The 12,726-nt window shown below is 34.5% G+C and overlaps 2 protein-coding genes across 3 annotated transcripts; both read right to left on the bottom strand.

The window, feature by feature from the left end:
* Positions 1-960: 960 nt before the first annotated feature.
* Positions 961-3,569, bottom strand: LOC107466961 (glutathione S-transferase zeta class). Of its 2 annotated transcripts, none has more exons than XM_052260210.1 (9): positions 2,787-3,569; positions 2,609-2,693; positions 2,494-2,544; positions 2,332-2,417; positions 2,184-2,255; positions 1,991-2,106; positions 1,729-1,807; positions 1,545-1,606; positions 961-1,106 (listed from the first exon to the last, which is right to left on the bottom strand). In XM_052260210.1, the coding sequence occupies exons 1-8, from the start codon at positions 2,787-2,789 to the stop codon at positions 1,589-1,591; spliced, it is 510 nt and encodes a 169-aa protein (XP_052116170.1). In that variant the 5' UTR covers positions 2,790-3,569; the 3' UTR covers positions 961-1,106; positions 1,545-1,588. The 2 variants fall into 2 exon arrangements, with proteins under 2 accessions (XP_052116170.1, XP_052116168.1); XM_052260208.1 differs by having other exon boundaries at positions 2,053-2,106.
* A 157-nt stretch (positions 3,570-3,726) lies between these two features.
* LOC107465739 (glutathione S-transferase zeta class) lies at positions 3,727-6,172 on the bottom strand. The gene is made up of 10 exons (XM_016084716.2): positions 6,009-6,172; positions 5,853-5,919; positions 5,733-5,789; positions 5,492-5,577; positions 5,326-5,397; positions 5,186-5,239; positions 5,013-5,088; positions 4,846-4,907; positions 4,508-4,567; positions 3,727-3,976 (listed from the first exon to the last, which is right to left on the bottom strand). Exons 1-10 carry the CDS (start codon positions 6,009-6,011, stop codon positions 3,878-3,880), a joined length of 636 nt encoding a protein of 211 aa, XP_015940202.1. The 5' UTR covers positions 6,012-6,172; the 3' UTR covers positions 3,727-3,877.
* Positions 6,173-12,726: the final 6,554 nt, after the last annotated feature.

Raw genomic sequence — 12,726 nt, 5'->3', positions numbered from 1 at the left:
TAATACAGTTAATTATGCAGCATTGACATGTTGTCTTATTAGAAGACCAAGAAATATTACTCAGATAAGAACAATGAGACACTGAATTGAATAGTGAAGTTTATAAGTAGTACAAAAAGGTTTGGTCCACCATCGACCTAGGAGTGCTACTTAGCTAGCTATGTAGATCACCTTTGAATGTCATGGCATCAATTCAACCAACTATTCCATTTTAATGCTTAGCATTTATTGCACCATTATTTCAGTCCCTAAGAGCTTATTTGAGTTTATTGCAGTTGTTCTTCTTTTTCTTTTTCGTCTGCTGATATTTACATATACATGCTGCTGCTTATTTCTGGTTCTTATATTTACATATATGTTATTACTTCTTGTTTTCCTTCACAGTGTACATCACTTGTAACTGGTATTATATTCAAACAAATAATTGAAGATAGAGAGTAGTATACTAATCTACTTTGACACCCTTCCTCATTTGTCTATTCCAAAAGTCAGTCAACTATAACAAGTTCCACTTCATGTTTTTTATTTATTCATTATTGAAATCTGAAACATTTAAATGAAAAACAATAAACACTGGCCAATAAGACTTAAGTACTATCACCGACTTGGTACTATCTCACATTCATATTAAATTAGAAAAGGGCTAAATTTATATATCCTTTGTAGGAAGTTGTTCTCTATGCATAGGAGAGAAAAAGTGTGTTCTATCTTTGTCTTTGAACGTTTCAGCGCAAATCTTTGGCCAATAATATTCATCCACATGGTTGATTTTCGACAACATTGAGCATGTCTCACTGGATTCCCAACGTTGACGGTAACTTGCTCAAGACTCAAGAGTCAAGCCTTTACATTTTAAGGAGTCGTCAAAGTTATCCATCAAATGATATGATGATCTGTGTTCATTGTATAGCATGAATCAATTCAATCAGAGTTTACAGCATCTTGCTGCTTCTCTGGAAATGTTTTTGGAATTTATAAAAGATATCATATCATGTCAAACATGGATAACATATTTCTTATGGGGTAATTAATACACAGAATACTACCATGGAAATGTTGAACCTCTTATATGCTGAATACAGTTGAGGTGCTAAAAACAAATCTGCCTGCAAAGGATAATCAACATGTCATATTAATTGAAAGTAGCACTGGTGTGAAACTAGCATTAACCAGCAGCCTATAAAGATATACCAAGAAGCTTGTTGACACAGCTAGCTTATTTATTTAACAAAGCCTTTTCCCATCAAGTGGGATAGGCTAAATGGATCAAGACGTCATTGCGTCGTGTCCATGCTTTGAGATGCGACCTTGTTTTATGTTGGCTGTCGCAGGCCTAACACAACCCAACATGGCTTCAAGGACATCATTGTGTCATGGGCTCGTGGCCATGTATTGGGATGCGACATTGTTTTACATTGGCAGTAGCACACCGAACAACCCTCCTAGTTTTTTCGGCTTGGGACTGGGCCGAGTTCTTGTTGACACAGCTAATCCTATTAATTTTTAAAAGCTTGTGATAACTGAATTTGTAGTCGGTCACATACCAGGAAAATTTCATCTCCAGTGGCATATCTCCCTGCCTGATCTTTCAGTAGCTTTTCAAGTGCTGAAAATAATGCAAAATATGCAGCATTTAATTAAGGCAAGAAAAAAAAACCACTCAAATGAATAATTGGCTTGGAAGTAAGAAACCAGAATATATCTTAATGGTATTCAGTGAAGTGTCACCTGTGAAGCCCTTTCTAATGACACTTTGTGCCCAAGGAAGTTTTTCATGAGGGCCAACCTTTTTCTCGATGAAGTTATTCTGCAAAACATAAAATTAAGCTGTTTGATCAATGATGTTAGGTGTGCATTAAAAATCAACCATCAATATAGAATACATATTGAAAGACAAAATGGACATTGAAAATGAGTTAAACAACATAAATATCTATACACAAATACATAGTAATTAATTTGGTGACTGATTTTTTGGTGTGCATGTAACATTTTTACTGTTTGATACACACTGTTGCATAAAAAAACGGGTTGCATGAACATGATAGGTACCAAGAACCCCATGTTTTGAAAAGGCTGTATGGATGAGGCAACAATATGTGCAACCTGTGGAGAGTGAATAACACGATTAGAAAGCCGAGTAACAAAAAGGACTAGAGCTTAAGATTATGCAGCAGGTGTACCTGAAAATTGAGTGCTCTTTTGGGAATGTCATGAGGCAGCAAAGGGTATTGAGGATACTTATCGTCCAAATACTGCATACATAGAGAACATGAATAATTGAATATATAAGAGAAACAGGGGAATTAAATCATGAGTTGGAGGACCAACCATAATAATGGCTAAGGATTCAGCGAGAACAAAATCGCCATCCACCAGAACGGGAATTAAAGCAAGAGGGTTCAACTTGAGGAACTCTGATGATTGTTTAAACAAGGCAATTTAACAATACATGTAACAGAAATAAATACATAGCATAGGTTTAGAACAAACCGGGGTCAGATTTGGAGGAGGCGGTGACAGCTACATAGTGGTATTTTAAGCCTGAAAGAATGAGAATTGATTAGGAATGTAAATGTAGAAGTAGAATTGAATATAAATATCATACCTTTGAGGTTGAGAGCGATTCGAACTCGGAAGGAGCAGGAGCTCATCCAGTGTGAATACAGCTTCAGATTCACAGCTTCACTCTCCTGAATCACCAAACCATATCGTTTTCAATTCAATTTACATCAAAACAATCAATAATATAATACAAGACTGTGGAATTGCTTGCATAAGGATACCATATTGAGATGGAGATGCAGCAAAACTACTTTCTCTTTCTGCACACTTCATTCAACTCTTATCCAGACATCGCCGCTCTATATATATATATATTTTTTTTTCTTTTCCTTCTTCATTTTCAACGGTCAAACAAATCAACTGTTTTATTTTATCCATTTTATTTATCTATCCGTTCATTATTTGGAAGAGGTAAGGATGATTCTGAATTTTCAGCACATGAAGTTTCTTTCACTCTCACACAGTCACACTTAGATTTCATCCATACACTCTTATAGGTATTGATACTGCTATAGTGTAAGTAGTTTGAGTTAGTTACATCACTAACTAATATTCTAACTAACGTTATTCCTCTGTTTTGGAAGTTACATACAGATTATTCTTCACAATTTTTGCTTATCTTTCCAATGCTATTTTCGAACTCGTGCTCCCATTACAAAAGAAAAAACGATCAAGTTCTATTTTCTCATTACAACAACACTGTCAAGTATTAGGGTTTTTAATGCAAACTATTTTTTTAAAGAAAATAAAAAGTTATCGGATTGTTTCGAATAAAAAATAAAAAACAATTATATATATGTCCTGGATTTTTAGAGATCAAAGAACCCATCATTTCTGTTGGCACTATTTAAAATATTTTTTCCATGTGTATAATTCATATCTAAAAATCTCTAAATAAGAATTAAAGCACGATATTATGTACTAGTTCTTTTGCTCTTGTTTTTCGGACAAAATATTATGTTTTAGTTCAGCTGTTCAAGTTTCTGATATTATAAGAGTTAAAGGCAGAAAGCCCATAGCCATAGGTTACATTTTACGAGAGATATGGAAGGCAAACATTATTTCCTTTTTTTTTTAAATTTAAGAATAATATTTTCATCTTCGGTCCAAGAATAACAATATGCAATGGTTATCTATATTAACCTTACCTTTATGGACAAGCAAAACCAAGGTATTTATAATTTATATATCCATTGTCCATGGTGCCATGTGCAATATCCCTATCAACCTTATTTATACATTAATTACCTTACATGCATATCCATTTTACAAATCAACCAAAGTGCGTACTGCTCCCAGATTGTTGGCTTGACTAGTGTAATGCATCTGGTTGGTTCTGCGGCAAAGCTTCCTGGAATGCTGGGGTAGCATTATACGTCTCATGCAATCTTGACATAATGGGGAATTCATTCTGTGTGGGAGACAGAGATAAGTAACTTGACATCTAATAAATTTCGAAACTTTAGAATTTATAACATAGATGATTTCACTATTAACTACACCTACTTATGATTGAATAACCAGTTACACTTTCCAAACATTGGTTGCAATGCAAGTGGTGCACAAACCTTTGGAAAGTGGTGCAATTCTGTGGAATCCTACTATCAGATTATTAGTCTTTTATAAAAGTAAAGCACTATCAAAGAGATATTAACCAACTCTAAATCAATGTTGCATCTTCCACATTCAGATTATTAGCTTGAAAGACACCTTTATAAATGGTTTGGCACTTGATCATTATAATTTAAATGTACCGAATCTCAAAGTTCAAGGCAATAGCCTAAGTTTAGAGGGTGGACAAAACAAAAGACTAAAAATGGCATGCGTAAAAATCATTGCCTTTATTAGATGCTACAGTAATGGTACCATAGAAATACAAGTGAAATTGCTATCCTTTATATTCTACACTAAAGATAAACAAACGAGAAGGACCGAATACTACCATGGGAATGTTGAACCTTGTAAATGCTGCATGAAGCTGAGGCGCTAAAAACACATCAGCCTGAAAAGGATAATAGTCAACATGTTTTATAAGAATCTAAGATGTGTAACGCTAAGTTGAAAAGCATATTCCAAAAAATATTTAGCAAGAACTTGTTTCTAAGGCCACTCCTATTAATTTTGGATGAACAATCAAACGAGTTCTTTGTTGAATTACAACCAATTTAAACTCCAAAGTTCAGAGCAAAAGTATGTTGATTAATTATCTCCTGTGGTAATACATAGGAAAGTTTGATAGTGTGAAAAGGAATCATCTGCCCCCTTAAAATACCAACATACCAGGAAAATTTCATCTCCCATTGCATATCTTCCCGTGTGGTCCTTCAAGAGTTTTTCAAGTGCTGAAACAAAAGTAGTAATAGTAAGATAGCATTAGAATATGCCCTAAATAAACAGAAATGTATATTTGAAGCCTTTAGTGTATAAGCAAGTTAATCAAAAATCACCTGTGAAGCCCTTTCTAAGGACACTTTGTACCCAAGGAAGCTTTTCGTCAGGGCCGACTTTTTCCCCGATGTAATTCTGCAAATAACAGTGGAGATAGTGTGTAAAGTATAAGCTGAAACATCCAGGAACAGCACCTTCATTCGTAATAGAAAATCAGGAACCGAATGCACACCAGAAAGCTTATGTTTTGAAGAGGCTGTATGGAGGAGGAAACGATGTGGGTAGCCTGTGGATGAGATGACATGATTAGAACTTAGAAGGCAACGCATTCATTAGAGTTTGCAACCACTAACTGACACAGAGCAGGAGTACCTGGAAATTGATTGCTCTTTTGTGAATATCACTAGGCAGCAAAGGGTGCTGAGGATACTTATCATCCAAATACTGCGTACATAAAAAACAACAATATGAATGAGGGAAACAAAGGGGGAAAGGGGTACAGAAAGAAAGCATTTAGATATGAAGTTGAAGGGATGACCATAATAATGGCTAAGGAGTCAGCAAGCACAAGATCGCCATCCACCAGAACCGGCACGAAACCAACAGGGTTGAGCTTGAGGAATTCTGAACATGATCAAATAAAATATTGAGTAAACACCAATCATACTGCCAAAGATAACGATTTTGACCCTTATTAAATAAAACCCCCATGTTTCCAATTTGTTATTTATAGTTTTTGTTAGTAGAAGATGGGGGAAAATAAAAGGAAGGGAACAAACCGGGATGAGATTGCTCTCCCTTCAAGAGATTGACGGGTATATAGTCATATTTTAGGCCTGAAAAGAATGAAAATGAGAATCATATTGAGAGGAAGAAAGAAGCAAGAGTAGGTAGGGTACCTTTGAGGTTGAGAGCAATTCGGACTCGGAAGGAACAAGAGCTCCTCCAATATGAATACAACTTGAGCTGACCAAACCATTTACAGTTCACAAGTTCAATTCAGCAAATCAGGAAAATAAAAAGAAGCAATAATTATTATGGAACCGGTTGCATACCATGGCGACCAAGATGCACCAAATAACTCAAAGGGACGAACACTACGCCGCTTCCGTCTTTCTCTGCACTTCTCACTTCTCACTTCTCAATGCTCATCTACAACAACAACTAAACGACACTTCTCACCTTTCACTCTAAAAAAGATGGCAATTACAAGTTTGATTTCAATTTCTAAATACCGTACTATGACTTATGACTGAATAAATTTGATTAAAAAAATATAGGTAGACAATAAAGATATTAAGTGCATGTTTGGGCGCCATTATTTTGTTAAAAAAAGATTTTTTTTCAATGAAAAAAGATTTTTTTTTATTTTTTAACGTGTTTGGCAAATTTCTAGTAGTAAAAATAAAAGCACTAGTAAAATCAAAAAAAGATCTTTTTTGAGAAGCTGTAATTTACATCTTTTTTTAAAAGATCTTTTTTCCTTAAAAAAAAGATGTTTTTCATGTAATAAATAAACAAAAAAGTACTTTTATATTGTTATACCCAAACATAATTGATAGATAAAAAGACCTTTTTACATGAAATATCCAAACATAAAATTACTTTTACTTCTCTATAAGATCTTTTAAAAAAAGATAACTCGAAAAAAGATCTTTTCTTAGAAGCTCACCCAAACAAGCCCTAAATAAGGTAAATAATAGATATATTGGATGTTCAATTTATTAGGTGTGTTATGTATGGATAGTTATCGTAATATTAAAATTTAGATGGATAATTTAGAGGGTAGTGTATTTTTATCTTATTGGATAATTATAGAATTTATTATTCACATTGTTCACAAAAATTATTGTCTACCTAACAAAGTTTATTTTAAAAATGATGATATTGGGCTACCCAGTTTCCCCAAGTATACATTTTAGCATTGGGCCACTATTCAGGACCCCAAAATATGATGGAGCAAAAATTGAAAAACAAGTTCACCAAAAAAAAAAATTGAAAAACAAACACAATACATTAAGCCGAGTGATAAGAACGAAGGATGAAAACGAAATAGATAGAAAAGTTAGTAGCGAAAATAGAATTTGATAGAAAAAGAATTTTTCTATTAAACTTTTTAAACACCTGTTTTTATCCCTTTTTTTTTATCCTTAGTAACCTGGGTTTTCGAAAGGGACTTTCAAAGAATTTATCAATCACAACCTAAATTAAAAGGTGAAAATCGAAAGAATTGATATGTAGAATTATTTTAGGTTGAATCTTTTAATTTTTTTTATGCATCAAGTACAGTAGATTATTCATCTAATTTGATCATACATAAAAATATATATATATCTCCTTTTACATTAAATAGTTCTTAAAATTCTTTATCTATAAATATTTTTAATATTAATTATGATACTAGTTATTTTGGTTTTACTTGTGTTATCAGATATTATAATAAAAATTGACAACAAAAATATTTGAAAATAATTGAGAGTAATAATATTTTTCAAGTAAAATTATTTATTATTTAGAGAGGATATCTCTTAGCGCGAGATATAAGTCAACAAGATGTTATTTGTAAAACAGATTTTGTGGAGACGTTTAATCTTGTTTCAATTATCAAGACGGTTTTGGATTTATTGATCTCTTAGTGTTTAAAATAAAGAATATCATGTATTGAAGTCAATGTATAAACTTTCGTTTGATTATAAAAATTACAAACACAGTGACGGACACTATAACAAAAATAATAATAAAGTTATATCATCGTCAAATAGAATTTTCTTTTTTTTAAAAGAAATTTGAGAATAATCTTAAATGTGATTCTATTTCTATTTAAATAAAAAAAATTTATTTTTCTTTTTGCTCTTCGTTTAATTTCTTTTAAATTACAAAAAAAATAGCAAAAACTTAGACTAATGGCAAATGAAATTGTTTCTTAAACAAACTGCACCAGGTTTAACTTCGCACTAAGAATGAGATTAGGTCCAAGGGTCTCAAAATATAAATGCGTCATGCGTGAGTAGTTTAATGAAAAAAAAAAACACAATACATTAAAGATATAAATTACATTTAATTAATATCCTTTGAACCAATATTAGCAAAAATAAAATAGATAAAAACAAAAATCTAGACTGGAAGCAAATGCTTATTGAGTCTGTTTGCTTACAATTAGTGGAAGCATAGAGAGGAAATGTTGAATTGTGGAAAATAGATCCTATTTGAAGGATGTGTTGGAATTAAAGAAAAGTTTTCATCATGAGTTTTTTATGGGTGAATCGAGAGATAAATTGTGTGGCACACAAAATTATTAACCTGCAATAAAACCAACCTTTCCACTTAATTGGGTCTTCAGTCTACTATGGGATTTCAGTCTCGTGTTTAAAGATTCTTAAAGTTATAGAATTACAGCAAGGACACTCAAAAATTTTTCAATGGTAGAAATTGTTTTATTCATGTGTCAATCACAATTAATTATGTGTAAAAATTTTTTTGGATAAGAATGATGAAAAGGATGAGCGGTAGGTTTTTTTTGTTTAAGTAGAAGAATTTCACTCCCTGATACGATTCGATGTCGGAGGCGAGATCTAAGAATAAATCGAAAACTCTTTGTTTTACAGTGGCGTGGTAGCGGCGGAAGAAAGAATCAGAGATACGAGAGAGCCACCGCTTGGAGAAACATTTGAAGGTTATGATATTTCTGAGAGGCATACGAATAAGAATTTGAATGAGTAAGTAATCGTTTCCTTTAATTGTTTTCACTAGAAAAGAAATTAACTCTTTGTTGTCACTCATGATTGTTCTTCACTTTGCTTTCAATCTTCCACAAGTGTGTTACTATTTATATATATCTCACTTTTAATTAGGATAGAGAGCTAAACAAGATAACTTTTGAATTTGAGAAAAGATAAGGAAGAACGTTTTTTTTTTTTAACAACGTAAAGTAAAAAAAGAAAAATTAATTTTAATTTTAAAAATTAAAATTTGAATTAAAGAGATATTATTAGGGTATAATAAGAATTAATTTATGTCAATTAATATTATTTATATGGGTTTCGTTAGACAATAAAAAATATGAACAACATATTTTTTTAGTTCTAATTATACTTCCCCCAAATCAAGTTAAAATTCTTTTAACTCTACTATTAAAAATTTTAACTATCCTCCTCCCTTTTAGTTCTAATTATACTTCCTTTTAATCCCTCGACTGTTGGATGAAGAACAAACATTTCATTTACATGAAAAATAAACATCCCATTTATATTAAAAATAAATATCTTATTTACATGCAAAATAAACACGCACGTGCGTATATAAAACTTCTGCTGCATACCTTCTCGCAGCACGTCTAGCATGTTGCTGTAGACGTAGCCTTTTACATCCATATTATGCAACGTTGTGAGGTTCCTGGTGAAGATGGCAGAGGAAGAAGGGAAGGAAAAAGCGAGAACCGACATAAAATCTTGCGGTCGAAGCCGTGAGAGGCGAGAACGGAGTGGACATGACATTGAATAATACATTGGCGTCGAGGTTGTTGTCGTTGTTGCCAACGGTGGTGGTGAGCTGCAACAATAAAGACGGCTTGGTGTACGGTCGGCACGCAGATGGGCAGCGCAAAAAATAAAGCACGACACGATCGGACATTCACGGAGATGTTTAGGCAACGCCAACAGACGAATGGGGGTGTCATCTGGGTGGAGTCAGATCGAACAAAGAGAAAGTGAAGCCACACTTGAGGATGCGTCTGGAGACCGGTAGAATAACAATTTTGTCCGGTAGGTGTATCAACAAATCCATGTCACCCTCATTATCTTCAATTAGATGTATTATACTGTAAACGTATTCGAACCTTACATAGAACAAGTCGTCGCTTCTATAAGTATAAGGGCATCCAATTCAATTAAAAGCAGTTTGAAAAATTAAAGATCAAAGAATAATGATGTGCATGTGAACCCACCTTGGTGAAGAATAATCTTCCTTCAACTGAAAGACGCATACAGAGAACTCACCAGATTCAAATCCAGCCAAATTCATGTAACCGCATGCAGGCACAAGAAGGTATCCATAATGACAAGGTTCCCACGACAACAGAGGCATGTCATCCTTCATGCACTCTTCCTTCAGATCAAAACGCAGTGTCGTTTTACTTCCCATCCAATAAATTGAGTCCTTCAAATAGGTCGCCCTATGGAAATCAACGGGGAAGGTAGGCGGGAAGGAACACCCGCGCTTCCACACACCGGATTCCGAAGAGTAAATCATGGTTTGGAAGCATTCATTCTTTGAATTTACGCCATAAAAAATGCAGATAGCCTTATCACCGAGAAAACGCATAGGATCAAAAGCTAGAGAGTAATGCAAATTTAATGGATCAAACGATGGAAAGCAAGAGGGCAAGGTTTTCTTGTCATTGGTGGTAGGGTTATAGATAAACACGGGGTCTTCCGATTCGAGCAGCATCAAGCCGTTGCAAGATTGTGTAGTCAGCGAAGAATGTAGATTGGGGTTTTTGGAGAAGAATGATGAAAAGGATGAGCAGTAGGTTTTCTTGTCTAAGTAGAAGAATTTCACTTCCTGATACAATCCGGTGTCGGGGGTGAGATCTAAGAACAAACCAGAAACTCTTTATTTTTTGGTGGCGTGGCAGCGGTTGAAGAAAGGATTGGAGATGAGAGAGAGCCACCACTTGGAGACACATTTGAAGGTTATGATATCTCTGAGAGGCACACGAATAAGGATTTGAATGAGTAAGTAATCGTTCCCTTCAATTGTTTCCACTAAAAAAGAGATTAACTCTTTGTTGTCACTCATTGTTGTTTTTTACTTTGCTTTCAACCTTTCACGAGTGTGATACTATTTATATATATCTCACTTTCAATTAGGATAGGGAGCTAAGTAAGATAACTTTTGAATTTGAGAAAAGATAGGGAAGAACGTTTTTTTTAACAATGTAAAGTAAAAAAGAAAAATTAATTTTAAGAATTAAATTTTGAATTAATGAGATATTATTAGGGTATAATTAGAATCAATTTATGTCAATTAGTATTATTTATATGGGTTTCACTAGACAATTAAAAATATGAACAACATAAACAATGAGCTGATTTGTAGGCTACAGAAGGTTAAAAAAAATACCATAAATCAAGTTAAAAAAAATTCGTTTAACTCTACTATTGGAAATTTTAATTATCCCCCTTCTTTTAGTTCTAATTATACTTCCTTCTAATCCCTCAACTGTTGTATGAAGAACAAACATTTCATTTACATGAAAAATAAACATCCCATTTATATAAAAAATAAATATCTCATTTACATGCAAAATAAACACCCACGTGCGTATATAAAACTTTCGCTGCATACCTTCTCGCAGCACGTCCAACATGTTGCTATAGATGTAGCCTTTTACAATCATATCGTGCGGCATTGTGAGGTTCGTGGTGAAGATGGCAGAGGAAGAAGGAAAGGAAAAACAAGAACCACCATGAAATCTTGCGGTCGAAGCCGTGAGTGGCGAGAACAGAGCGGACAGGGCTTTGAACAATGCGTTGGCATCGAGGTGGCTGTCGTTGTTGTCAACAGTAGTGGTGAACTGTAATAATAAAGACGGGCTTGGTGTACGGTTGGCACGCAGATGGGCAGCGCAAAAATAACACACGGCATGATCAGACATTTGCGGAGATGTTTAGGCAATGTCAACGGACGAATGGGGGTATCAGCTAGGTGGAGTCAGATCGAAGAGAGAGAAAATGAAGCCACACTTGAAGATGCCTCTAGAGACCGGTAGAACAACAACTTTGTCCAATAGGTGTATCAACGAACCCATGTCATCCTCATTATCTTCAATGAGATGCATTATACTGTAAATGTATTCGTACCTTACAGAGAACAAGTCGTTGCTTTTATAAGTATAATGGTATCCAATTCTATCAAAAGAAGTTTGAAAAAATAAAGATCGAAGAATAATGCTGTGCATGTGAACCCACCTTGGTGAAGAATAATCTTCCTTCAACTGAAAGACGCATACAGAGAACTCACCAGATTCAAATCCAGCCAAATTCATGTAACCGCATGCAAGCGCAAGAAGGTATCCATAATGACAAGGTTCCCGCGGCAACGGAGGCATGTCATCCTTCATGCACTCTTCCTTCAGATCAAAACGCAGTGTCGTTTTACTTCCAATCCAATAAATTGAGTCCTTGAAATAGGTCGCCCTATGGAAATCAACGGGGAAGGTAGGCGGGAAGGAACACCCGTGCTTCCACACACCGAATTCTGAAGAGTAAATCACGTTTTGGAAGCATTCGTTCTTTGAATTCACGCCATAAAAAAGGCAGATAGCCTTATAACCGAGAAAACGCATGGGATCAAAAGCTAGAGAGTAATGCAAATTCAATGGATCAAATGATGGAAAGCAAGAGGGCTAGGTTTTCTTATCTTCGGTGGTAAGGTTATAAATAAACACGGGATCTTCTGATTCGAGCAGCATAAAGCCGTTGCAAGATTGTGTTGTCAGCGAAGAACGTAGATTGTGATTTTTGGAGAAGAATGATGAAAAGGATGAGCGATAGGTTTTCTTGTCTAAGTAGCAGAATTTCACTTCCTGATACAATCCAATGTCGGGGGCGAAATCTAAGAACAAACCGGAAACTCTTTGTTTTACGTTGGCGTGGCAGCGGCTGAAGAAAGGATCGGAGATGAGAGAGAGCCACCACTTGGAGACAGATTTGAAGGTTATGATATCTCTGAGAGGCACACGAATAAGAATTTGAATGAGTAAGTAATCGTTTC

Source organism: Arachis duranensis, chromosome 1 (assembly GCF_000817695.3).
Source record: "Arachis duranensis cultivar V14167 chromosome 1, aradu.V14167.gnm2.J7QH, whole genome shotgun sequence".
NCBI lineage: Eukaryota > Viridiplantae > Streptophyta > Magnoliopsida > Fabales > Fabaceae > Arachis > Arachis duranensis.
This window is presented reverse-complemented; position numbering and strand designations above follow the sequence as displayed.